Below are 25,959 nucleotides of genomic sequence, written 5' to 3'. Positions count from 1 at the left end.
CTCGTGCCTCGCTGGCCCTCCTGCTGCCGGGAGAGCCGGGGTGGAAGTGCGTGGCCCCGAGAGGCCACTACTCGTTGGCAGCCAGCGTCCAGCAGGCAGATCTTGAACAGGAGCCTCCTACGGAGAGAGGGAAAGAGAGGGAAGAGCCCAGTGGGGAATATTCACAGTTTGCCAGCAATAAGTTACCCGTCTCGTTTCTCCTCCTTTGCTGTAACCAGGCAGGAAGGGGCTCTTGCGTGTCCTCTTCCACTTCAAAGGTTTCACGCGCACTCCCCTGCTCTCTGTTTCCCCCCCCCCTTTTTTTTTTCCTGTTGTATGCTCGAGGTGATCTGGAAGTGAAAATCTTGGGTGATTTAGACTTTTGACCGGCTTGGAAGTAACAGCTGCTGCTGCTGCTTGGTGGGTGTCTTGTCCCAGGAGTCTGTGCCTGCATGTCATTGAGGGCGAGGGGGGGGCTGGCGCGGATCCCCGGGACACGCCGCGGGGAAACCTCTGCCCTCGGCGGCCGGCTGCCCGCCCTCGGTCTGACATCCCAGCTCTGCTCCCAGCCTGTACTATAGCAGAGGTTTGTTTTTTTTTTTCTTCTTTTTATTTGAACTTGCTTTTTGTATTCTGTAATGTGATCCTCGGCCCACGATCCATGTGATTTCTATACAGATGTTGTAAACTTGACTGTAGTGCAGTATTTCCATTAAAATATCAGGGCTCATCATTGCGTTACAGATTCTTCTTCCTTCCCGATCATACACAATGAAATTTTGGGGGGCTTCTGAGGGAAAAAGGGGGCAGGGAGGATAAGAGGTGGGTGCAGAACTGCTTAGGCTGAGGGACTGAGAGACAAGGCTCACGCCTCTGCTCGGGTTCTGCTCTCTGGTTTCCTATTAATTTACTAAAACACGCAGCGTTCGGCGGTGGCTGGAGGCAACCGTTAGCTGTTTATTTTTCTCCTGAAGCTAGGAGGGAGGGCAGTCGGCAGAGCGAGTAGCGCCGTCCTCGGGAGCGCGTTTCCAGACCCACCGGAGGAAGGCGCGAACGGGGCCGTTCCTCGGGGGCCGGGCGAGGGCCTGCCACCCGCGGAAACCTCGGTGCAGCCAGGCAGGCCCGGCCCTTTCCCGGCACGGGCCCTTAGCCCAGCGAAGCGTCCCAAGCCACCCGGGGGACCCGGGCGGGAAGGCCGTGCCGCAGGTGGCCGCCTGGAAGCGGGGCTGCCGGGGACCGAACCGCCACCGGCTGCCCCGCCCCGCGCCGCCTCAGGGCCGCGCCGCCCCGTGCGCATGCGCCGCACACGGAGGGGGAGAGGGGCGGCCGGGGGGGCGCGCATGCGCAGAGCGGAGCGGGCCAGGCATCATGGCCGCCCTGAAGCACCGGCGCACGGCGCTGGAGCGGGTCGAGAAGTTCCTCTCCGAGACCTATTTCACCGACTGCAACCTGCGGGGGAGGTGGGCGGCGGGGCTGCTCGCCCTCCCTCCCCGGGCCCTCCCCGGGGCGCTGGCAGCAGGCGGGGCTGGCCGCGCCGCGCCCGGGCCTGCTCCGGTGTGTGTGTGTTGTGTGTGTGTGTGTGTGTGTCCCAGCTCCGGCCGCTCAGGGGAGGCTGCTCCCCTCCCCGGGCCGCTGCCGGCCAGTGTGAACAAAGCACACGCACAACCCCCGGCCAGCCTGGAGCTCTGCCTCGGGGTGCCACTGGCACAGTCACCTCTGCCCCTCAGCCCTCCTCGGTGGGGCTGGCCACGGAGGGCTGCTGCTGGAGGCCCGGCTCCAACAGCCCACTTCAACGGGGCAAATTATTACTCTGCTGTTCAGTTAATACTGTGAGGGTAGAAAGTGATAGAAGGGTGATACAGCCATGCTGGGAAAGCAGGGTGCTCCCTATCCCCACCCCCTGGGCTGGTCCCCACAGGACTGGCCTTTTACTAATCATGCCCCCGCCATCTCCGACCGCAGGCTTTTTGGGGATCGCTGTCCGCCGGCGTCGCTCTCCTGCTTCCAGACCTCGCAGCGCATCCCGTATGATGAGGCCATCGGGCAGGAATTCAGACCGGCTAAAGTGGGAGACTCCTTCGGGCCCACGTGAGTACCAGGTTTTGGTGGCGCCATGACCGCAGTGGGGCTGGAGCTTGCATCTCGGAGCGCTTACTTGTGTGTGTGAATCCCCACAAGCTCTCAGTGGCAAAGAAATGAGATGATAATCCTCTTCCCTGTTGCATGCTTTAGGTAGAAGGTGTCTGCCCAGAAGCCCTTAGGGAGATTTCGTGAGGAAACAGACTGAGATGTGTCTGTTTCTAAGGAGAGCAACAGCTGGGGTCGTGGCTCCTTTCTGCTGCGAGCTCATGTTTGTAGTCGTGGTCGTGACCCTGATGCTTGCTTCTGCGTGGGACCTGTATGTCCCAGAAGAGGCTGGGCTGGGGCCAGGACCACGGGGTTTGTGTGCTGCCTTCTGAGCTTCCTCGCCTGCTGGGGCTGCCGTGCCTCCTTGCAGCCTGGGCACTAGCCTGCCCTAGGGATTAAGGGCCATGATGAGAAGGTCCAGGCATATTGATAAACTGCCCTGCCCCAGGCATAATTCAATTCTTTGTACCGCCTGGTTTCAGTGTCTTCTGGGTTGCTGTGGGGGATGGAGGAACAGTTTTCCAGTCCCTGTCAGCTTGAAAGAGCACCTCACCCCACTCAGCTTGGCTTTTAACTTGCTGTCAGATCTCTAACCCTCAACAGCAACTGACAATAGTGGGTGCCACGAATTAGAAGTTTCACTTGGTGAAAGAGTGACCGGTCAGGTCAGCAGCTCACGGCGAAGGGAAAGCCCAGTGCATTTAAATGGCACAGAACAAGGCTGGCATGTGCAGGCACTGTGTGCTGCTTAAACTGAAGATGTGTCACAGCCAGCCGTACGGGGAGCCACCTCCAGACTACGCCGTGTCTGGGGGCATAGGTTAAAGCAGGTCTGTATGGACAGGTAGCATCGTTACATCTGAATCACATCAAACTTGTGCTGTCCTTACTCTGCTTTTTCCACGGAGGCTCTGAGGAAGCGTGGTTTCCCTTGGGAGAAGGTCTCATGGTGGGCTGAGGTTGCTGCCTGCTCTCTTCCAGGTGGGAGACGTGCTGGTTTAAGGTGGAGCTGAGCATCCCCCGGCATGGGCAGGGCGGGAAGTGCACTTCGTCTGGGAGAGCGATGGGGAGGGCATGGTGTGGCGAGACGCCCAGCCTGTCCAGGTAAGGAGACATGGATCAGGGGTGTGCCAGCTGTGCCAGGCGCTCTGCTACTTACAGTGTGGTTATCTCCCTTAGCCCTCTGCAGTGGGGCAGTAGAAGAAATCTCCTCCCGTTTGTTATGCGCTCTCCAGAGGAATGCCTGCATGTGTTGGGGGGTGTAAAATAACACGTGGACCAACAGGAGAGAACTGAGAACAAGTGGAGGTCTAGACAGAGTGATCAGGAAGAAAAACAGAAGGGGGATACGTAGTTGTAGAGTTGTTTAGCCTCAAGTGGTAATCTCTGAGGCAATAGGAGAGCTGTCTTTAAATATGGGAAAAACTGCTGCGCAGAGAAGGGCGGTGTTTGTGAAGAGTCTGATGCGTGGGGTGGGAGAGAGGACTACTCTTGTGGTTTGCATGCTGTCCTGTCGGACCGCAGAGGGTCTGTGGGCTATTTCCACAGTTTGGCCCAGAAAGGCAAACCTCCTGGTGGTGGATTTGAGTGTGTTTCCTAGAGGTTGCCCCCTGCCAGGAGTTAAAATTCTGGTCTGCAAACCAGTAACCGCTGAAAATTCCTTGCTTAGGCGTTAGCAAATCTGTCTTGGAAGAAGGATAGGCAAGCATTGGGCCTGAGATGTGGATCTCCACTGCTGTCAAGAACAGTGGGACAGACTCTTGTCACACAAGTCAACTTCGGTCCTGCTTTGGGGTGGGGGAATGGCTCAGGTGACCTTTTCCAGCCCTCTGTGGTGGTGTCCGCAGGGTTTGTGTTACTGCTGGGGCAGCAGCGGTTTCCGTGCCTGTTGTTCTTGTGAGAAGCATTGTCCCACAGCACGTGGGACCAGACTCCTCCATCCAGCTGTGCTTTGGGGTGTCTTGTCCTGCCCGTCCAGCCCGCTGTCACGGACCTCTGAAGACGTGTGTTAAATGTGCCGTCTTCCCCTGCAGGGTTTGACTAAGGAAGGTGAGAAGACCAGCTACATCTTGACAAGCAGCCTGAAAGGGACGGAGCCCCACAGGTGGGTGGTCAGCCTGGCCAGAGCCCCGGGGAGATCCCACCGCTGGGGGAGCTTGACGTTGTTTGAAGCCAAGAGGCTGGGCTGAGACCCCCCTGGCTGCGTCCAGGTGCTCTGGGAAGTATCCAGCGTTCAGGGGCTCTGTCCGTTGTTCAGGTCGGGCTGGTTGCCCTGCAGGGAGGGGAATGGACTTTCCCAGGTGATTGCTTGTGGTTGATGGTTTCCTTTTGCTCTCCAGTGTGACGCTGTACGTGGAGCTGGCATGCAATGGTCTCTTTGGGGCCGGCAAGGGCAGTATGATCGCCCCTCCGGACCCTGACAGGAGGTTCACCCTGAGCAAGGCTGAGCTGGTCGTCTTCAACAGGGATGTCTATGAACTGCTGGTGGATCTGGAAATACTGCTGGACATGGCCCAGGTCTGTGAGCTCATTCTCTTCCCTTCTCTCACCCTTTCCACCTCCTTCCACAGCTTCATTTTATCTCCTTCTCCCGCCGTTCCATGACCTGTCTCCTCCCACTAGGAGGCCTTGGAGGAGCAAGTGTTTGCTTCTGCTGCTTTAGCACAATTGATGTTGTCTGGAGTAGGAGAAAACTGAACAGAGAGAAGCCACAGGTGTTTTTTTCATCCCCTTTCTGCTCCAAGGCAGGATCTGTTAGACCAGAGCCCCTTGGGATGGGCGTATGTGTAACCTGGCTTTAGAAGGCACATGAGCAAAGACATATGGTTGTGTCTGTGAGGCAGGGACAGGGTGTTTACCTGGCACCGCTGGCAGAGTCAGATGTTGGAAGGAGGTAGCAGGTTCTCCCTGGGGCAGGTGGCATCCGAGCTGGTACAGAGAGCTGCTCTGTGCCAGAGGACGTGCTGAGCTCAGAGTCAAGCTGTTATCACTCCCAACCCCAGCTCCTCGGGGAGGAAAACCAGAGGAGTTTCCAGGCGCTGTACACTGCCAACCAGATGCTCAACGTGTGTGACGTTACGGACCCCTCCACCTTCCCCGCTGCCCGTGACCTGGCTGCGGCGATCTTCAGCCAGAGGAACGGCGAGAGCCAGCACACCATCCATGCCGTGGGTCACTGCCACATTGACTCTGGTGAGAGCAGCACAGCGCTCCCTCTCTGCTGACCTGGAGGCCAGGGCCTGCTGCCCAAGGGGAGAGCTGGCTGCCCTTGGGCTCCAGGCACTGGGTGCTGTGCTCCGAGGGAAGGGAAAGGGACCTCTGTGCTGCCATACAGCTGGTCTGTTACCGAGGCAGGGGAACGTGTGTCTGGCTAGCTGTGCTGTTTGGAGCACTGATGGGGCTGGTGATGAGGGATGAAGGACAGACCGCTGCCTTCCACCTGTTGGACTTCACCCCTCGATTACCAGTCCCTGGAGGGGTTTCAGTCTCAAGAGAAAGGCAGCAAGAGAAGCGGGAGCTGGAGGCCCCAGGCTATGTTGCTTCAGGCATTTAGCCAAAGGACAGCATTTTGCTCTTGCGTTTTCCCCGGCTGATTCATGAAAGGCAGCACAGCCCCATTCCCAAAGGAGCCTGTGCTGAGTAATAACCGTGGTGGGGCCATGCCTGTCCCTGCAGCCTGGCTGTGGCCGTATGAGGAGACCATCCGTAAGTGCGCTCGGAGCTGGGTCACGGTGGTCCGTCTGATGGAGTGCAATCCGGAGCTCACCTTCGCCTGCTCCCAGGTGAGTGATCTCCCTCTGAGGACCTCTCCTTCTGCTTGTGCCATGTTGCTTCTCCAGCATGACTCAAAACGAGATGGGAGGGGTGGCCAAGAGTGTCCTGTGCAGTTGCAGAGAGGAGGGATATCGGTGTGGAGGGATGTGGTGCGAGCTGAGGCTGATCTCTGTGCTCTGGCAGGCGCAGCAGTTCGAGTGGGTGCGGAGCTGGTACCCTGGGCTCTACGCGCAGATTCAGGACTTCGTGGCGAAGGGGCGGTTCATTCCTGTCGGAGGCACCTGGGTGGAAATGGTGAGAAGCGTGGTGAGCCTGGCTCGCCGCACCCTCCCTGCACCATCCCTCTGGGACCGGTCCTGATGCTGGAGGGGGAGAGCAGAGCCTTTGCTGAGCCGGTCTGGTTGGTGATGGTCTCCATGACCCGAAAACAGCAGCTGTCTGCAGTGTCTAGCCTTGCAAATACCATCCCTCTCCCAAATTGTCTCATTCCCCGAGAAAGAAGCTTTAGTCTGGACTGGCTAAGCTCTGTTCCTCCTTTCGCCCTCTGCCGAGCTCTGTTCAGATCCTCCCTGTGATCTGCCGGGACAGGATGACAGTGGGCAGGAATAGGGCGCTCGCAAGACCTCCCCTTCCCCGGCGCCTGGCTTGCCACATGGACTCCCTGTGCTTTCCCCCCCAGGATGGGAACCTGCCCAGCGGGGAGTCCATGGTGCGGCAGTTCCTCCAGGGACAGCGGTTCTTCCAGGAGCAGTTTGGCTGGATCTGCTCAGAGGTACTTACTTTTTCCAGCAGACCTTCCTTGCACACCGTCTCCTTCCACCTCTTGCTATGCGCAAGGGTTTCTCTCTGGTTTGCCTTCCAGATATGACGTTCAGGTGCCTCACATTGGCCTGCTTTTTGCAGCTAAAGCTGTGATGAGTAAATATCTAATCCCCCAGGTATCACGGCAGTCAGCACAGCCCCAGGCTTTGGTTATATTGCCCGTAGGTCCCTGGCAGGTCTCTAGAATTGCTCCTTGTCTAGCACATCTTCAGTTCCCTCTGCAAGAAGGGCCGAGAGCCTGACTACCAAGAAACCCTCCATGAGCTCAGGCTGTGGTTTGTGGCCAGTGTGACTCACGTGTGTCTCTCTCCCTCTGCTGCTGTCACCTCTGCTCCCAGTTCTGGCTGCCGGACACGTTTGGATACTCAGCCCAGCTGCCCCAGCTGATGCGTGGCTGTGGGATCAGGCGGTTCCTCACGCAGAAGCTCAGCTGGAACCTGGTGAACACCTTCCCGGTGAGCTGTGCTTCCCTTCTTCCCAGGGGATGGACTTGTGGTTGCTGGAGTCCACCTGCAGGGCTGGACCTGTTGGTTCCACAGGTCGAGCCAGTCTTTCAGCTCAGCTGACACAGGCTCTTCTTCCAGAAGCCACCAGTTTATGGTGGTAGCAATGTCCTGTCAGGCTTTAGGGGAGAGGAAGGACGTGGTCAGAGATCCCAGCTGGGCCCCTGGCCTACAAATTCCTTCTGCTTCCAGATGGGAAGCTGTGACTTGCATGCAGGTCTAACAGACAGCAAACCCAGCCTCTCCTCTGCTGTCCCCTGCCCTTGTGGCCTTCCCCATCCTTGTGCAACTGTCTCCTTGCACTGATCTGTCAGGGCATCCTGCAACCCTATGGTGAGAAAGTGAAGGCCCAGCCTGAATCCTCAAGGGGCTCTGAAGTGCCTGTCCCCTGTGCACTTCCCTGCTGACAAAGGTGCTGGGCTTTGTGTGTTTGACAGGGCTCGCGAGGAAGCTTGGGCTTTTAGTGCACGAGTTCTGTGCTGACGTGGCTGAAGTGTGCCTTCCACGCACACATTTGTGTGGGAGATGAGGTTGGGAGCCTTGAAACACTGAGCTAAGGGTGAATTTATCTCTTTCTGGTACCAGCATGACCAGAGATTTCCTTTTGGGAACTCCTGGGAACAATGGGGCCGTGCTTTAGCATTTTGGCACTGTGTGGTACAGGGGGGCTGTACGAGACACCACGCTTTCCTTTGGCTCCCCTCCAGCATCACACCTTTTTCTGGGAAGGCATTGATGGTTCCCGAGTCCTGACCCATTTCCCCCCTGGTGACTCCTATGGGATGCACGGGCGAGTGGAGGAGGTGAGTGAGGTTGCCAGACCTACGCGTGAAGTGCAGTGCCAGCCCCTTGGGGCCAGATCTGAGGCTCCTAGGAGAGGGCGCTGCCTGGGAAGGGAGCGGGATAGCTGGCAGGGTTGCTGGACAAAGGCTGTTTGGGTGCCTGGCAGTCAATTGCCTGCCTCTGAGATGTGTCCGTGCCCGATTTTGGCAGTTTGGGCGAGGGAAGAGGAGCAGGACCGGGCTTTGCACCCTAAAGGCTGACCTGGCTTTCTTGTGTGGAGCTGTGGGAGCTGGGGCTGGGCGCCAGGGGATTGCAGCTGTCCAAAAATCCCTCTAGATGCTGAAAACAGTGAAGAACAACAAGGACAAAGGACGTGTGAACCACAGCGCTTTCCTTTTTGGCTTTGGAGATGGAGGAGGGGGCCCCACGCAGAAGATGCTGGACAGGATGAAGAGAATGAGTGACACAGACGGGCTGCCAAGGTGACAGGAGAGCTCCCTTCCTCTCTCCTTGCAGGAGCACTTGTTTTGAGCCGGGCCTGGCCTTCAGCAGTGCCAAAAGAAAGGGTGTGTGAAGCAGGGCAGGGAGCAAGCAGGGCGAGCAGAGGGCTAGGAAGGATTGTCAGGGAGACAGAGTCTCTCCATCATCAAGGGCTGTAAGAACAGGTACACGGGGCAGCCTTGGACTGCTTGCAAGCCCTCAGTAGAGCCCTGGGGTGAGGGGCCAGCACAGCAGCGGTGCCTGGCAGTCAGTCCCTGCCTGGGGAATGTCCAGATCTCCATGGCAGGCAGCGAGAGCAGCGTGGAGTGGGAGAGGGGTAGGAGGAGGTTGAGGGGCATGCTGTGTGTGGTTGTGTTGGGGTTTCTGGGGCCTTGGTTCCAAGGCTGTCACCTTTTTGGTCGGGATGCACAGTCACAGGCTTCTCCCCTGCCTCATCGCTGTTCATGCGTCTCTCCCACAGGGTTCAGATCTCCACTCCCGACCAACTCTTTTCTGTCCTGGAGAAGGAGTCATCGCAGCTGTGCACCTGGGTGGGAGAGCTCTTCCTCGAGCTGCACAACGGCACGTACACCACCCAGGCCCAGGTGACTGCCTGCACGGGACGGGGGCAACTGTCTCCCTGCCCCCCAGGGAAGGTGGCCATTCTCAGTTCTCTTTGCTACTGCTCCTGGGTTCGGACAGTGCCCTTTAGGTCTCAACAGTGGGAGCCACCTTGTAGCCAGGGCTCCAAAAGGCAGATCTATTGTCAGGCTTTCTGCAAGGGGTGCGGAGGAAGCCTGGACACAGCAGAGCCCCCTTAGTCAACAGCTGCCACATCCTTCGCTTTAGCAGATAGTTGCAGAGCTTGGGTGAAGTCTCAGAAGAAGGGGAGGAAGATGAGAACAGAGACAGAGGAAGTTAAGTCCTGTGCTGGGAGTTTCAGTTTGATCTGTGGCAAAAAATAACTCACTGGTAATGGCAAACTCATGATACCTACAAATAAGCAACCTTCCTGCACTGGAGCTGGGCTTTTGCTGCTGGTGTGAGAGATCCACGCCCAGCTGCCAGTTTCTTAAGCGTCTTTCTTCTCTCCTTGCTTTGACACCAGATAAAGAAGGGGAATCGGGAGTGCGAGCGAATACTCCATGATGTCGAAGTACTCAGCACCTTGGCTGTGGCGCGGGGCGGCGCATTCCAGTATCCTGCCAGCCAGCTGCAGCGGCTCTGGAGGTGAGCGGGAGCTCTGATGGTACCAGGGGAGGATGTGGTGAGGGCTGGGGAGTTCAACGTGAGAGCTGTCTGCTCTTGGGGTACCGCTCCCCATCCCTTACAGCTCCTTGTCCCTGCCTGAGTCTGGGTAGAAATGCTTGCTACCAGTGCACCAAAATTAGCCTGGACCAGTCGGACCGCACTGGTGCGGGCAGTTATTGGGCAGCTCAGTGGGCTGGTAGTGGGAGATGGTCGCTTATCTCTCAGCCCCATTCAGCTGGAGCCAGAAGGGTGACTGACCACAGCCTGTCTTCATTTGAACTGCCTCTTGAGTGAGTGGGAGAGCGGTGCATAGTTAGGGTGTAGGGACCTTTGCGGATTCAGTACTGCAGCGCTGTGTGTATGCGACCCCTTCCATACACTGATCGGGGCTCCACCTGGAAAGCGTCTCAGTGCTTTGCTTGATTCTCCTGTTGGAAGATAGCTCCAAAGCCTTGCTACTCTGCTGGCTGGAAGCTTCATTTCCGACCTAAGCTTATTCCTCGCCAGTTTTGACTTGTCTGAACTTGTGCAACAACATATCTGGTAGCCCTGAGGGATAAAAAAAATAGCTCTTACTCCCTGTGGTTGTGGTTTACTAAGATGACAGTTGACAAGTCCTAACATAAAGGGATTTAAAGGATGCTATGGAAAAAATCCTTTTCTCTCAAGTGTTTGCTAACAGGGGCGTAAGGAACAGATGTTAAGTTTGTCCATCTTGCAAACAGGGCTCGGTAAGCCAGAACGAATCTGGTGCTCTCCCCTGCTTCCTCACCTGGTTTCTGTTCTCTGGTTTAGGTTATTGCTGCTCAACCAATTCCATGATGTTTTGCCAGGCAGCTGTATCCAGCTCGTGGTTGAGGATGCCCTGCAATACTACACAGGTAAGCAGGGAGTCTGGCTAGGAGGGCACTTATCCGTTGCAGCACGCTGGGTCCTGCCTGGTGGGGCTGCAGGGGTTTCAATCCCGGACTACCAGGCGCTATGGGTCGAACCTGTGCAGGCATGTATCTGTAATAGTGCTAACTCAACAGGGAATTAGCGGGGGAGCCAAGGGATTAAAAAATATCCGGAGTTCTTGACTTCTCTGCTTGCTGCTGGCATGCCAGGGTAGACCCCAGCAAAGGTTTGCTACTGCCGGCCCACAGGTATTTGCAGTAGCTTTACTTTATTATAGCACCACAATTTTCCAGTTGAGCTGGCATAGCTCATTGTAATCTTGTAATAACAAAGTTAAGAATAATTATAAACTTTACTTACTAATAGATAATAATAATTAATACTAATGATAATTAGTAATTGTAGCTTGGAAGTAGCTGAAGTGTGTGTACATTGCACGGGAGTGCCAGAAACTCTCTCAGATGTGAGAAACGGCCTGGCTGGGTCCAACTCAGGCCTTTTTGTTGCTCAGAGATCCGCAGGGCTGGTGCTCAGCTGCAGGAGGAAGCTGTGCAGTCCTTATGCAGGGAACTGCTGCAGCCCAAGGCAGGGAACGCCGAGAGCACCCTCGTGTTGAACACTTTGCCCTGGGAGCGGACCGAGGTGATCTCCAGGACTGGGCCAGCCGGAACAGAGACTTTAGGTATGTCTAACTCAGGGGTAACTCACGTATCAGAATTTCTTAGAGGGGCAGAGACAGCTAACGAAGGAATACCTGCCCTGGGGAGGGTTTACTGACTTGTCACATCGCTCCTTGGGACTTTATCCCACTTCAAGTTGTCCCTGAACTATGGATGAAGAAGAGGAGGGTATGAAAGGAGGTGGTAGGTCTGATGTGAGAGCAGCAGGGCAGCACAGTGCGACGTAGGGTTAGGTCTGGGGCAGATGTTGGAACAGAACCTCTTTGCTTTCCAGCTCTGGTGACAGTCCCCAGCATGGGCTATGCTATAGTGAGGGAGCCATTGCTGCCCCCTCAGCCTGTGGCAGTGAGGAAACAGGTAAGCACAACGGCAGTTGTCCTTAGATCGGTGTACCCTGCATCAAAGGTTGATTGGGGAGAAATCTAGGGAATCCAGCAGGCAGCAAGTCCGCACACTAGATTTGCAACCGGGGCACTCGGCTCCCACAGGTGTGGGTCTGTGAAATCGGTTTCTGTCCTTTCCCCCAAGGAGGACGGCTCCATTGCCATGGAGAATGGGGTGATTGCGGTCTGCCTGGACAGGATGGGGCGCCTGACCTCGCTTCAGCTGGTGGGCTCCGAGAGGTATGTCTATCACCCAGTTACTGGAACTGGGCTCCTGAAACCTCTCTAAGGTCTTCTTCTCACTGTACACCCTTCTCCACTGCCAGTTCTTCTTACGCTGCTGTTTCTCTGTTCCACTTTCTTCCAGAGAGTCAGTCCCAGATGGCTGCTATGCCAACCAGTTTGCGCTCTTTGATGATGTTCCCCTGTACTGGGATGCCTGGGACGTGATGGATTATCACTTGGAAACCAGGTAGAGGAGCAGTGCGTGCAGCACTTGGATTTTGACTTTGCTCTCAGGTTCTTGCCTCCCTGTCAGTCCTAGCTGTAACAAAAGCTGTAACAGAGCATTCACTCTGGAGAAGTGAGTGCCTGCTGTGTGGGAGGCTGGATTGGGATTGGGGAACCTGGATCTACCAGGCTGAGACCAGCTCTGCCTTTATCCCTTTCTTTAGGAAGCCAGTGGCAACGCTGCTGAAGCCTCTGGAAATCACCCTGGCTGGGGGCCTGCGGGGAAGCGCAAGCTTCTCTCTGCAGATTGGGAAAAGCAGCACCTTAACCCAGGAGATCATCCTGGATGCCATGTGCCCGTACCTCCGCTTCCTGACCCAGGTTTGGCCAGTGGCTGCCACGCGATACGAACATCTGTGCTGTGCAGGCAGGGCCCTGGGGAGCTGAACCTCGCCTCTGAATTACGTTCCCCCTCCTGTTTCCTTCCCTGGAGCCCCCCACTGCCTGTCCTCCTCTGCCTTAGGGGAAGGCAGCCTGAGGGTGGGGGTCCTGAGGGACAAGGGTGGAAGAGCGACCCGCCAGTTCATCTGTGTTCAGACTCTAGTGCTGTTTTATTGTACCTGGTCTGGCCTGGGTGCGAGCTGGCTGCTGCGCAGCGGGGAAGGATAAGTGCAGCCTCTGCCTGTCAGCCCCCTGTGGTGATGTCCTTCTGCTACTGCATTTAGGTTGAGTGGAAGGAGGCTCACAAGTTCCTGAAGGTGGAGTTCCCTGTGCAGGCCCGGAGCACAAACGCCACCTATGAGATCCAGTTTGGACACCTGCAGCGGCCAACGCACTGGAACACGTCCTGGGACTGGGCTCGATTCGAGGTGAGAGGAAAGGTGGTCTGGTCCCAGGGCCGAGCTGCTCCTCCCGTGGTGGGGCTGCTTTTGCTCCCAGGCAGTAGCTCTGTGTGGTGAATATGTCCCTTGGTACCTCCTGTAGGTGTGGGCTCACAAGTGGCTGGATCTCTCCGAGCACGGCTTTGGGGTGGCACTGCTGAACAACTGCAAATACGGGGCATCAGCCCACGGGAACGTCCTCAGCCTCTCGCTGTGAGTTAGGGTTGGGGTGAGGGTGGAGCTGCAGCAGTCACTTTGCCTTCTGAGGCGTCTCTTGGAAGTCAAGGCAATGCCTGGTCCTAAATGATCATAGTCAGGTATTAGTCTTAAGTGGCTGGCTGTCATCTGAGAACTTTTGGCTGACTTTTAATTACAATTGACTAAGATAATGTAATTCCTATGCGTTATGCTCATAGGTAATTCAGGAGAGATCAGATCCACATTTGCACCAAGTAGTTTTTCTGTTGCTGGCCAAAACGTACCCCAGGAGGGCAGGCTTAAGGGGAGGGAAGGAACAGCAATGTTATGGACGCATACAAAGCTAAGGGAAACTCTACATATTTCAATTTGACTCCATCAGCCACAAGTTTCACAGGAAAACACCCTTTTTAGCTTCTGGGACTGTGCAGGGTCTGTTTGCTGTTGCCAGAAGCCAGCAGCCTGTTGGCTTCCACCTCAGGGCCCAGCCTCGAGGTAGCGGGGGGAGGTATTTGTCTTGTCGCAGCACTCTGGCTCTGCACTGGGGGACAGAGGGTGCTGCCGAGACACCGGCCTCACCTACCTCTCGTTGCCTTAGGCTGAGAGCACCCAAGTCCCCCGATGCCACGGCAGACATCGCGCACCACCAGTTCACCTACGCCGTGATGCCTCACCTGGGTGAGCAATGGGCAGAGCTGGGCCCTGTGGGGACACGCAGGGTGGAGGGTGCTCCAGCGAGCCTTGGCGTGAGCGTGTCTCTGGCTGTGCATGTGTAGAGGCTGGCTAGAGTTTCTTGTGTTGCAGGTTCCTTCCAGGAAGCCGCTGTGATCCAGCATGCCTACAACTTGAATTTCCCCCTCCACACGGTCCCGGCCAGCTCTGCCCCGTGCCCGGCCTGGAGCGCCTTTTCTGTCAGCTCACCTGCGGTCGTGCTGGAGACTGTCAAGCAGGCAAGTCCCCGGGGCAGAAGTGGGGAGGGCAGACGGGTTAAGCTGTTGTTGTTAAGCATGGCTTTCTCTTTCCCCCACGTTGGGTGGCAGGCAGGCTCAGCTGGGCGGAAACAGTGATCCCTCTGGATTGCATGTCCTGCTAGGTGAGGACGAGGGGGGTTAGCACCCCTCTCTGCCAGCCCAGGCAGGCACTCGCACCAAGGATCATGGTAGTATCCGCATCTGTATGTGGGTACTGCAGCCACAGGCGTTAGCGTTAGGTCAGGAACGCGCGTGCACGCAGGCAGAGCCGCTCAGCCGCGATCGCTTGGGTCGGGCTGTACCCCGAGGTGGGGGATAGGATGCGCCCGTCTCATTTGTCTGAACTCCCGTCTGCGCTGTCCCCCAAAGGCTGAGGACAGACCTGAAGCCGTGGTGGTTCGGCTGTACGAGGCGCATGGCAGCACGGTTGTCGCCTGGCTCCAGACCTCCCTCCCTGTTAAGGAGGCGATGCTGTAAGTCCACGCTGGAGGGCTGGGCGCCTGTTGGGGTGGAGATGAGTCGCTTCAGCCTCACCCGCTGCTTTCTTCCCCAGCTGCGACCTCCTGGAGCGGCCGGCTGCACAGGGCTGCCTGCCGCTGGAGCCGCGGGGCATGAGGCTTTCCTTCACACCCTTCTGCGTGCTCTCCGTCCTCTTGGTCTTGAGGCACTGACACCATCCGTCACCCTTGCTGGTGCCGCGGCAACCTGGACCAACACTGTGAGCCCAAATAGCAGCCTGAGGCTTCCCCGATCCCAAGAGCTGTGCAAGGAGGCGGCGGTTCCCGGGAAGGGCAGAGTCTCCCCCTCGCCCCAGCCATCGGAGAGCAGCGCTCGAGACCAACCATGTTCTTCAGGAAAGGAAGACAGTTGCCCCCTGCCTAACCGGGGAAGGAGAGCCCAAGTGAGTTCCTAGCTAGCTGAAGCATGGCTAAGGTTGTGGGACAGGCTGGCTGTCCCCGCACGGGCTTTGCTCCGACCCTGGGGGGCTTGGGGCTTTCCACACTGGCTCCTGTGTCTTGGCCTTCATCTTGTCCAGACCCTCACAGCGAGTGTAAAGACACACTACAGTCATTCCCCTCTCCCTTCGCCTGCGTCTTGCACTGCCCTTGCAGAAGGGGAACACAAGTAAACGAGAATTACATGAAACCAAGCTTCAGCCTGTTTTCTTAACTTATTTCCAGATAACTACACTGATCTGCCTCCTCCCAGGGCCTCTGTTGTAGCTGCTGGTCTCTTAGCGTCCGCCTGAGCAGGATCTCACTCGTAGGACTAGGGAGGCAGAGCTTACCTTTATTTTTGGGGGGCGAGGTGGAGGGGAAGCCAGTTCAAGCCCATCTGGGGAAGAGGCTGGGCACAGAGGGGTTATCCTTAGCACGAAAAGGCGTGCACGGTGATTTCTACACAAAATACTTTATTAGTCAGCTAAAACCAGTGATCCAGGCAGCAGCCAGAAAGGGAAGAGGGGAAGGAAGAGGGAATCCACTTTTAGGCAGAGGGAAGGGTCAGAGTCCAGCACAATGTGTGGTCCGTGGCCCTTATCCCCCTCAAATGCCTGGGGACAGCAGGAGGACGCTGGATAAATCAGCCCCATCACCAAACCCAGCTTCTCCTTCCCACACTGGCAGGATGCAGCGGTAGCAAGCGGGCGTGAGCCCAGGTACAGAGCAGCCCCGTTTCTCCCCAGCACTAACCCAGGCCCCCGGCCAGGCCCTCCCCGAGCTGCTCCTGCGGCTGTTAAAATGCCCCTCAGGAGGAGGGCAGCGTGCGGCACTCACACGGCGGGGGCTGCGCCTGGAAGGTGGAGAGGGAAATGAGAAGTCAGAGGGTGAGGGGGTGCCTGGTTCTGCCCTGCGAAGCCCCGCTGGCTCCTCTCCTGCCTTTTGGCACCCCCTCGCTCCCCTTGACACGAGGGAGCGCTCCTGCAGCCCCCGCCTGTGCGTTTGAAAGCCACAGGGACTGCCAGCCTCACCTCTGCCCCTCCGCGCAGATGTCCGGCGGCTTCTTTTGGCTTTGACCAGCGCCTCAGGCTTGGACAATGCCGGAGCAGTGGTCGCTTTCCTCCTCCTGCGAGCACGTCCCTTCCTCGGCCCGTCAGCCACCTCCTCCTCCTCGGCCGGCTTCGGGGGTTTCGCTGCAGCCCTGGGGCGCCGTTTCGAGGCGCGCGTGGTGACCTGGGTGGACATCAGAGCCGGAGCTTAGCAGCAGAAGTGTGCTTGGACTGTCAGATGATGAGAAACTCCAGGTAGGAGCACCGCCGTGAATTTGGGAGCAGCCTGAGCAGGGCACGGAGAACAGGACAGCCTCTAGACCCAGCAGGAGCCACAACCACAAAGCTGCTTACCTTGGGGGTCAGAGCCTCGGGATCTGCCTTCAGCTGAGCACGCTTCTTGCGGGGTGTCTGCCCTGCATGAAAGACGTGCCCAGGTTAGGCGGGGTGAGGAGGAGATGGGGCGGAGAGTGCCTGCGCCTCGAGGGACAGGCTGCGGCACAGTGACCTTCCAGGGACGTTGTCCCGGGTAAGGTGTGAGCTGAGCACTGAGGAATTGGCACTGGGGTGGAGGAATGGCTTGAGAGGGCTCCTCTCCTCCCCCACCAGATTCCCTCCCCTGCCAAAACATTGCTCGGTTCAGGCTCGCAGCCCCAGGGGGAGCACACCCTCCTGCTCCCAGCCTGGCAGGCGAGGAAGGGGACGTAGGTGCTGGCCTGGAAAAGCACCCTGCAAGGCGCAACAGCTTTGCCCAGGCAGGCGGGTATGCTAGCAGGAAGCCTTGGGCACAGCGGGCTCTGTCCCCCAGCGCCACTGGCCGTCACAGGCCTGTCAGCGCCCCAGGGAGAGGGGCTTTGCTCCTGCCTTTGCCCCCGTGCTGCACAGCAAGCACGGGGCTTCCCAGTCTCCAGCCCTCCCGGAGCAAGAGCGGGTCCCACAGGGAGGAGAGTGGACACTCACCTTTGGGAGCCATGGGGCCAGGCTCTCCCTGCAAGGAAGGCGACAGAGCGTTGACTGGGGCGCAGTCATTCTGCAGGTAGCGGCAGCAGAATCCGTCCCCCTTCTCCACCCCGCGGCCAAGACAGCGATAGGGAAACAGCCAGGTTTCCCCGGGAAGCCGGGGGAGTCCGGCTTGCTCTGCCTGCCCTGTGCCTCGGGGACTCTTCCCTCAGCCCCTGCTCCTTCGGCAAGGCCCCACCACGGTGCCTCACCCAGACACGGGGCACAGGAGGGAGGAACAGGGCTGGCAGACTACCTGAGCCCCCTGTTCCTGCAGTCAGCCCCTCTGCTCCAGACTGCCTGCCATCCCTTGGCCAGCTGGCCACCGCACAGAGGGTCACTGTCACCTCCACGCCCAGCGGTCACAGCAGTCTGTCGGAGAGGGAGACCCCCAGCGACGCAGCGTAATGCTGGGGGGTCTTGGGAAGCAGAAAATGGGCTGGTGTCCCCTTGGAGGAGTGGTTGGAGGCCACCCAGCCCCAGAGAGTGACCCCAGACTCCTACCTGGAACCATACGGTCCTGCCGTTGCGGTCACGCAGGGAGCTCATGCCAGGCACCAAGTAACACTGCAGCCAGTTCTTGAAAGCGGCGTAGTTATCCGAGTCATCTGGGTCAAAGAGATTTTTCTCTGGGAAGGGAGAGAGGGAAAGGACAGAAGTAGAGAGGAAGCAGTGACTGTGGTGTCGGGGTGCCCTCCCAAGCCTCCTCCTGCTGGGAACACAAAGCCCAGGCCTCCCCGCCGCCCCCAGCTCCCCCTGTCCCCCAGCTCCCTGTCCTGTCGCCTCACCCGCCGCGATGACCTCCATGGGCACGGTGTGGCACAGCTCCAGGAGATCCGGGTTCTCCCGCATCAGCTTCAGCTTCTTGCTCAGCGTCAGGGAAGGATTCTGCAGGGGTGGAGAAGGGGAGGGAAGTCACCTGCCAGCCACCCCAGCCTCGTCACGGTCTCTCCTCCCCAACACCAGCCAAATTCCCCATCTCCTTTTCCCCTCCTGAGGATGAGCTGCCACACTCCACACCACGTGCCAGCCCTGAGCTCACGGCATTGTAGGCTTCGAACTGCGCATTAGCACGTTCCCCACAGCTACAAAGATGTGAAAGAGGGACAGCACACAGGACCACCAGCGGTTTGTAAAAACAGCCCTCAAGTCACAGGTTTTGTTTTCAGCCTCCTTTAAAACAGCCACCTCCTCTCCCCTGAGGCCACAAGATCGGCTACGGGCTCTACTGCAGCCTTCCCCAGAGATTTTTAAGCTTGCAAGGTGTTTGTTTCCCTTGCCCCTTCCTCTTCACCCGCCCCAAATATACCCGGAGACTTCCCGACGGCAGAAGCTGGGCGCAGCCGAGCGCCAGCGCAGCACGCAGGCATGTGCCTGCGGCGCTGTCACAGCTCGTCAGCCCGGCCACGTGCGAACGAGCGCCGCACGCGTGAGGTTACAGAACGCCTCTGCCCCATTTGCCGCTCCATTGGAGGGGCAGACGTGCTCAGACACGGGTGTTTATGGCAAAGGACAGTAAAATGCTTGAGGAGAAGGATCCCACGCAGCAAGCGTTATAGCTGTGAAAGGCAAATGCCTGCTGTCGGGTTGGGAAAGACTCAGAGCAGCAAATACCTCCCGACAGCGGCGCGGGCAGAGGCTGTGCGAGCTCTGCAAGGGCCTCGTGACGATGTTCTGCCCCATCAGAGCGAGGAACCAAACGCGAACTGAAACTGGCCCTGAACCCTGGGCTGGAACAAGCCCGAAACAGTAGACCTGAACCAGAGCTTCGCGCCCAGCTAAGCCCAAAGCAGCCGGCTGAGCCCAGACCGGGGTCTAGAAGCAAACTGAACCACCACCGCTGCTGCTGCTGAGCCCAAACCCAAACAAGGAACGCTTCTCAGCTCAGTCTGGCTCCCTGCACGGAAGGCAAGAGGCTCCCGGGACCCCAGGGAGCTGCTGAGATGTCCTGCAGGGCCACAGACAAACAAATCCCTCGTACGGCGTCTGCCTGGAAACCTGCCCCTTTCTGAGCCTGCGAAAGCACCAGGTATTCCCCACCTTCTTCCTCCTCGCCTGCTCCTGATCCTTCAGGGCCTCCAGCACGGTCCGAGCCTTTTCAAAGGGAGGGATCTTCAACCTGAGAGAGTCCGCCTGTTACACACAAGCCTGAACTCTCGGTTCTGGCACTTGCCCGTGTCTGCCAGGCGAGGAGGCCCAGCCGGCTTAGCCGAGGAGCCGTCAAGCTCTGGCAAACTCTTGGAGACCAAGCCTCCGTGGCAGGCCAGTGGGTGCTCAACCCACCTCACCTGTACAGGATCTCAGCGCGGAGGTAATTCCCAATTCCATTGAAAAACTTCTGGTTTAAGAGGGCCTCGCAGATGGGCTTGTCGAAAGCCTTGTCATCCAGGTTCTTCAGCACGTTCTCCCTGCAACAGAGCACGGGGCATCAGGAAGGTTCACCCAGGCATGGACGTTTTACCGCCGTGCCGTAAAAGCAGCCAAAACAAAGCGGGGGGCAGGGGGCTCCCCTCGGGCCGGGCCGTGGCCGGCAGGACGCTCACCTGAAGGCCTGGTACTCGGAGAGGACGCAGGGCCCGCGTCCCGGCTGCCAGGCGTCACCCAGCCGCCACGAGCCGAAGCGGCGGGCATCGACGAAGCAGAGGGCGCGCGGGGGGCTCTCGCGGGTGAGGAAACGGAGGTGGGCATGGCGGGGGAGCTGGGCGGCGGGGCGCAGCCGGAACGACCCCGACATGCCGAAGCGGAAGACGAGGTCCTGGGACAGGCCGGGGCCCAGCGGGGCCAGCGTCAGCCGCAGCTCCTTGCCCCGGGAGGTGGCCGAGATGCGGTAGGCCTCGCTGCAGAAGGGCACCTCCGGGCCCCTGCCCACCGCCGAGCGCTCCACGCCGCCCGAGAACACCAGCCCGCCGCACGCCTCGTTGATGTAGCGCCCGGCCAGGTGCAGCTCCGGGCACTCGGGCATCGCCGCGACGGGACGGGACGGGACGGGACCGGACCGTGCTGCCCGGCCCTGCCCGCCCCGGCCCGCTGCCGCTGCCGCGCTGCCGGCCGGCCGCCCGCCCCCTTGCCTGGAGACACGCCTAGGCCCCGCCCCACCCGCCTCCCATTGGCTGCTCCGCGGGCGGTGCACGCCGGGAGTTGTAGTCCTGCCGCGTCGCCAAGGCGACGGGCCCGCCCTGCCCGCAAGGCCCGCGGAGGCCGCCGCCGCGGGGAGAAACAGGCGGGACACGGCTCGGCATGGTCACCGTTACCTTTATTGGAGCTTCCCCCGGGGCACAGCCTCACCGCGGGACCCCAGCAGCCTCGCCTGCTGCCGGGGGCCCGGCAGGTGCGGGCAGGAGGGCAGGGAAAGCTGCCCCCGGCGTCCCCCTCCCCAGCCGGACAATGCCGGGGCCCAGTCGGGCACACCGGGTCCGGCCCCGCGATCCAGCGCCGCTGCTCCTTCTCCCAGCTCCTCAGAGAAGGGTGTTCATCAGGGCCTGGGCCTGCTTCAGCTCTGAGGAGAGAGGAAGGAGACGGTGGGGGAGCCGCCGGCGCCGCAGCATCCCCCCCAGCATCCCCCCCCCCCCCGGGGGCAGGGGTCCCTGCTGCTGCCCCCCCTGCTCCGGCCTCACCTGCCAGCAGCACCCGGAACTTGTCAGCCGACAGGGCCACGGGGACGGCCGCCGTCCTCCCGCGCTCCCCGTCCCGCACGTTGAAGGTCAGGTGCACGAGGGGCTCGTTGACCTCCCGCAGCTCGCTGGAGCTGAGGGTGTAATCCACCCGCCAGCACACCGAGCCCAGCTGGCTCACTAGGGCGGGCGAGCGGCATCAGCACCCTGGCACGCCCGGGCAGGGCGACCCACGCCAACCCCCAAACCTCCCAGTGCCCCACTCACGTCTCAGGCTGCAGGCCCTGAGGCTGTCCTGGAGGGAGCTCTGCTTCTCCTCATAGGACCGGCACAACCCGCTGGCGTGCTCTGCCCAGGGGGAGAGACGAGACAAGAAAACCACCCGCTCACACCGGCCCCACTGCGGCTGAACCCCGGTAAAGCACCCGGAGGAGCCCCCGGGGTCGGACGGCGCAGAGGGGAGGTGACAAGGGACAGCACAGCTGCCATCCCGCACTGGATCTGGGCACGAAGAAGGCGGCAGCGCCGGGGGCTGCCAGCTCAGCCCTGGCACATCCCACCAGGCCCGGCCTGCGGTGACACCCCGAGGGTCCCCCCTACCTTTGGGCAGCCCCAGCTGCTGCAGCTCGCTCGACAGGGACTCGCTGTCCACGTTGTGCTTGGCGGCGCTGGAGAGGATGAAGCCGAGGACGGCGATGGTCGCCTTCACGTCTCCCGACTCTGCGGGCGGGATGGAGGGTTAGCTCCGCCGCCTCGGGAAGGCGTCCCCTGCCAGATCGCTGCCCGTCCCCGGAGCGCGGCCGCCCCGGGGCACCCCGGTCGGGGCTGGGGCAGCAGTGCTCACCTAACTTGGCATCCGAGGTCAGCTTCAGGATCTTCTCATACTGCGGGAAGCAGAGCGCGGGCTGTCAGCATAAACGCCAGGTACCGCACAGCCGCGTAACGCATTCACTGCCAACGTTGAGCTAATAATTCTTATCTTAGCGTCAACACTAATAATACTTAACATCCGTATTATTACTACTAGCACTGGCTGGTAGCATTCTTAACCCTGAGGCTTGTGTTAAGAATACGAAAGTCGGTAATATCGCTAATTATGCAGTTATAGTGTTGTAACACTTTGCCTCCATCACGGTAACCCCACGGAGGGAGCCCCGCTCACCTCGATGGCCTCCCCCAGCAGGTCCCGCAGCACCTGGGCGCAGATCAGCTTCAGCTTCACCGAGGACTGCGGGAGGAGAAGGAGGGTGACCACCGTGCCCGGGGCGGGCGGGGGGACGGGGGAGGGGACGGGGGGGCAAGAGCACTTAACGATTTTGGCCAGGGTGCTGATCTCGGCCAGGACCCAGTCGGGGCAGTCCAGGTCCCCGCAGAAGCGGAACCTCTGCGGGGGGAAAGCGCGGTCAGTGCCCGCCGCGGACCCGCCGCGCCGCCCCCCGCCCCGCCGCCGGCCCTCGCCCCACCATGTCGCCGCCGGTCCCCGGTCTCCGATGCCGCCGCAGAGCCTGCCTCCGCGACCCGGAACCGCTCCCGGGCGGGGAGCCCTGGGCGGGCGGGAGGCGCTGCGGCCGCTCCGCCCGTCCCCGTCCCCGCCTCGGCGGCGGGGCCCTGCCCCGTGTGTTGGTGGAGGGGCTTCCCCGAGGGGCTCGGCGGCCGGGCAGGGGCCTTGGGGTCCCCGGAGCCCCGACCCCCGGCCGGGCAGCGCTCCCGGGGCCGCTGGGGCAGCGGCAGGGGACAGCGGTCCCGAGAGCTGGAGACCGGGGGCGGCCACTACCCGCGGGAGGGGCTTTCTCGCCCCGCCCCTCGCCATGCACCGCCCCCTCCCCCTGCCCCCCCCCCCTCGCCACGCCCATTTCAGCCCCGCCCGCCCCGTTCCCGCCCAGCCGGCGGGTCCCGGGCCCGGCTGCAGCGGGGCTGGTCGGGCCGGAGGCCGGCGGGGGGCGGCTGCGGGCTCCGCGGGGCTCCCCGGGCCCAGCAGCGCGGGGAGCTGCGCCCCCGCCCCGGGACGGGCCCCCCCCTTCCCGGGGGCGGCTGCTGGGCGCGGGCCGGGCCCTGCCGGGGAGCCCCAGCCCCGGGGGCCTGGCTGGGGACGGGCCCTGCCCGCCCGGGCCCCCTGCCCGCCGCTGCGGGCCCGGCAGCCCCGGGACACCCCCTTACCGCTCCAGCTCCGGCTCCGGCTCGCACACGCTCGGTGGCAGCTCCCGCCGCTCCCGGCTCCACTGACGGACGCTCCGGTTCGGCCTCAGCTCCCGCCCCGGCCCCGCGGCATCCCGGCTCCCGCCCCGCGGTCGGGACTTCGGCTCGGCCCCGGGGTCTCCGCTTCCCCGCCAGCCCGGCGGCATTTATTCCAGCCCCAGCGCTCGCCCCACCACCTCGGCTCCGGCTCCGGCTCTGCCTCGGCTCTTCTCCGGCCCCCCGCTCTCCCGGTCAGCTCCCGCCTCCCGGTCTGTATTTCAGGCCGGAGCCGGGGCTTGGATTTCAGCCCCAGCTCGGCATCGTGTCAGCTCCTGCACCGCGGCCGGGATTTCAGCTCCCGCTCGGCATCAGCTCAGCCCCAGCCCTGCAGCATGAAGAAGCGACAGGCCGAGAGGCAACGGCCTCAAGCTGCGCCAGGGGAGGTTTACCTTGGCTGTGGGGAAAAACTGCGTCGCCGAAAGGTTGTCAAGCCCTGGAACAGGCTGCCCAGGGACGGGGTGCAGTCGCCATCCCTGCAGGGATTTAAAAGACGTGGAGCTGTGCTGCTGGGGGCTGTGGCTGAGCGGTGGGCTTGGCAGGGGGAGCTTAACGGGTGGACTCCATCAGCTCTTTCTGCCCCAGCCCTGCAATCTTTATTCCAGCTCCAGCGGCACAGTCATCTGTATTTCAGCTCCAGCTCTGCATCGTGTCAGCTCCAGCCCCGCACCATGCACTTCAGCTCCAGCCTTACAGTCTCTGTTTTGGCTCCAGTTCCACATCATGTCAGCTCCAGCCTTGCCATCGGTGTGTCAGCTCCAGCCCTGTAAGCTTTTATTTCAGCCCACAACCTTTATTTCAGCCCCAGCCCCATGGTCATTCTCACTCCACCCTCACAGGTTTTATTTCAGCCCCAGCCCTACAGCCTTTATTACATTTCCAGCCCCACTGCAAGCTGCTCACATCATCTGTCAGTCACTGTCATCACTCACCCATCAATCGGAGCCCTCATCGCTGCCCCAACACTGCCTCAATGACCCCAGCCCTGTGCCAGCACCGAATAAAGCCTCGGCCCCCCAGCCCCATTGCCCCCCGTGACTAGCACCAGCTCGGCCTGCTGCCTGCCGGCGTCCCCCGCCTCGGGGGCAAACCCGACCGGACCCCCGCCTCCGGTGGGCGCCCCCCGCCCTGCCCCCAGACCGCCCGAGCCGGCGCCTGGGGGCCGGGAACGGCCGCTCGGCCCCCGGTTCCCCGGCCCAAACGGCAGCCCTGGGGCTGCTCCTCAGCCCCCCACACGCAGCCTCCAGCCCCGGCCCCCCCGGCTGCTCTCCGGGCCCCGCGGGCAGCACCCGCCCGCGGGAAGCCGCGGTGCGCCTCAGCAGCTCCCGCCCGTCACTGCTCAACAAACGTCACTTCTGTAATAATATAATAAAATAATAATAAGCTTTATTATTATGTTTCATTATATTATTAAGCCATTACCCCCGCGGGCGCGGAGCCCGGCCCGGGCCACCGGCAGCGCAGCCCCATCGCCCGGGGGACGCCCCGGCCCCGACCCCCCCTCCCCACCCGCCTGCGGCTGCGGCCCCGGCCCCGCTCGGGACCCGACCCCCCGGGCAGCGGCCGGGGCCCCTCGCCGCCCCTGCGGGCCCCGGCACCCGCTCCCCGCCGCACCCCAGCCGGGGCCGCCGCTGCCCGGCCCAAGCGCGGAGCAGCCGCCGCGACGGGGCCCCGCTCCCCCGCCGGGCACCGACGCGCACCGGACCGGCACCCCCGCCCCGCCACACCGCCCGCCCGGGGTCTCCCCCGAGCCGCCTCCTGCCCGGGGGCCCGGCCGCACCGCTCGCCGCCCCCGACGTCAATCGTGGCCCCGCCCAGCCCAAACAAACGCAGGGCTCCCGCGACCGCCCACCGCCGCCCCACTCCCAGCGCTCCCGGCCCGGCTCACCGGCACCTCTCGGCGCGCGGGGCAGCAGCGCCCGCACCGACCGCCGCTCCCCACTGGCGCCGCTCCCGACTGACAGGACTTGCTGCCCGCGCAGGCGCTCTAGAGCCTCCGGCCCCGCCAATCCCGGCCCGAGACAGCGCCCCGGCCCCGCCAATCCCGACCCGAGGCAGTGCCCCTCCCCGCCAATCAGAACCCAGCAGCCTACCCCGCCCTCCTCCGCTCCGCCCAATCCGGGCCCGTCCCTTCAATCCGCCCCCGGCCCGCCCGGCTGCCTGGCCCCGCTGCTCCCGCAGGCCCCGATCCTGCCGCCGCCGCTCCAGGGGCCACGGCCCGGCCGGAGGCCCGGGGAGCCCGGTTCCCCCCCCCAGCTCCCCGGAGAGCTCCCTCCCGGGCGGTCCCGGCGGCGCGGGGTCGCTGAGAGCTCCGGCTCTTCCCGGCTCTGGGGGCTTGAACGGGACCGGGAGTGGCCTCCCTGCGGAGCCCCCGCCCGCCCTCACCGGGTCACAGCACCGCTGCCAGGACCGCGGCAGCGGGGCCACGACCCCTGTGGCTCCGCGGAGCGGCGGCGGCGGCGGGATCGGGGCCTCCGGGGCAGCGGGACCCGGGAGCCGGGCGGGGGCGGGGCCGGATCGAAGGGACGGGCCCGGATTGGGCGGAGCGGAGGCGGGCGGGGCGGGCCGGTTGGGTCGGAGCTGGCGGGGCCGGGCACTGACTCGGGTCGGGATTGGCGGAGCCGGGCGGGGCGGGGCGGGGCCGGAGGCTTTAAAGCGCCTGCGCGGGCAGCAAGTCCTGTCAGTCGGGAGCGGTGGCCGTGGGGAGCGGACGTCGGTGTTGGCGCTGCTGCCCCGCGGGCCGAGAGGTGCCGGTGAGCCGGGCCGGGAGCGCTGGGAGTGGGGCGGCGGTGGGCGGGCGGGCGGGCGGCCGCGGGAGGTCTGTGTGTGTGGGGCGGGGTGGAGCGTGCGTTGGCGCGGGCGGGGCCGCAATTGATGTCGGGGGCGACGAGCGGTGCGGCCGGGCCCCGGGCAGAAGGCGGTTCGGGGAGACCCCGGGTGGGCGGTGTGGC

The 25,959-nt window shown here is 61.6% G+C and overlaps 3 protein-coding genes across 4 annotated transcripts; 1 reads left to right on the top strand and 2 right to left on the bottom strand.

The window, feature by feature from the left end:
• The first annotated feature begins 1,347 nt into the window (after positions 1–1,347).
• On the top strand, positions 1,348–15,313 carry MAN2C1 (mannosidase alpha class 2C member 1). The gene is given in 27 exon segments (XM_050903052.1): positions 1,348–1,439; positions 1,942–2,067; positions 3,088–3,125; positions 3,128–3,210; positions 4,140–4,210; positions 4,446–4,623; positions 5,109–5,298; positions 5,782–5,888; positions 6,064–6,174; positions 6,560–6,652; positions 7,041–7,157; positions 7,913–8,008; positions 8,325–8,470; positions 8,950–9,073; positions 9,577–9,698; positions 10,515–10,600; positions 11,128–11,298; positions 11,571–11,653; positions 11,825–11,919; positions 12,047–12,151; positions 12,354–12,510; positions 12,855–12,998; positions 13,114–13,223; positions 13,807–13,886; positions 14,013–14,177; positions 14,568–14,652; positions 14,733–15,313. Coding segments are annotated over 27 exon segments (3,093 nt in total). The 3' UTR covers positions 14,851–15,313.
• Positions 15,314–15,582: 269 nt separating this feature from the next.
• On the bottom strand, positions 15,583–20,149 carry NEIL1 (nei like DNA glycosylase 1). The gene is made up of 9 exons (XM_050903323.1): positions 19,709–20,149; positions 19,454–19,573; positions 19,206–19,284; positions 17,954–18,053; positions 17,670–17,794; positions 17,127–17,154; positions 16,521–16,582; positions 16,149–16,350; positions 15,583–15,970 (listed from the first exon to the last, which is right to left on the bottom strand). Exons 1-9 carry the CDS (start codon positions 20,125–20,127, stop codon positions 15,951–15,953), a joined length of 1,155 nt encoding a protein of 384 aa, XP_050759280.1. The 5' UTR covers positions 20,128–20,149; the 3' UTR covers positions 15,583–15,950.
• A 251-nt stretch (positions 20,150–20,400) lies between these two features.
• Positions 20,401–22,376, bottom strand: COMMD4 (COMM domain containing 4). 2 transcript variants are annotated; one of them, XM_050903312.1, is made up of 8 exons: positions 22,240–22,376; positions 22,089–22,160; positions 21,939–22,004; positions 21,621–21,660; positions 21,377–21,496; positions 21,044–21,124; positions 20,780–20,956; positions 20,401–20,661 (listed from the first exon to the last, which is right to left on the bottom strand). In XM_050903312.1, exons 1-8 carry the CDS (start codon positions 22,240–22,242, stop codon positions 20,621–20,623), a joined length of 600 nt encoding a protein of 199 aa, XP_050759269.1. In that variant the 5' UTR covers positions 22,243–22,376; the 3' UTR covers positions 20,401–20,620. The 2 variants fall into 2 exon arrangements, with proteins under 2 accessions (XP_050759269.1, XP_050759270.1); XM_050903313.1 differs by lacking the exon at positions 20,780–20,956.
• Positions 22,377–25,959: the final 3,583 nt, after the last annotated feature.

Source organism: Gymnogyps californianus, chromosome 11, assembly GCF_018139145.2.
Source record: "Gymnogyps californianus isolate 813 chromosome 11, ASM1813914v2, whole genome shotgun sequence".
Taxonomy (NCBI): Eukaryota; Metazoa; Chordata; class Aves; order Accipitriformes; family Cathartidae; genus Gymnogyps; species Gymnogyps californianus.
This window is presented reverse-complemented; position numbering and strand designations above follow the sequence as displayed.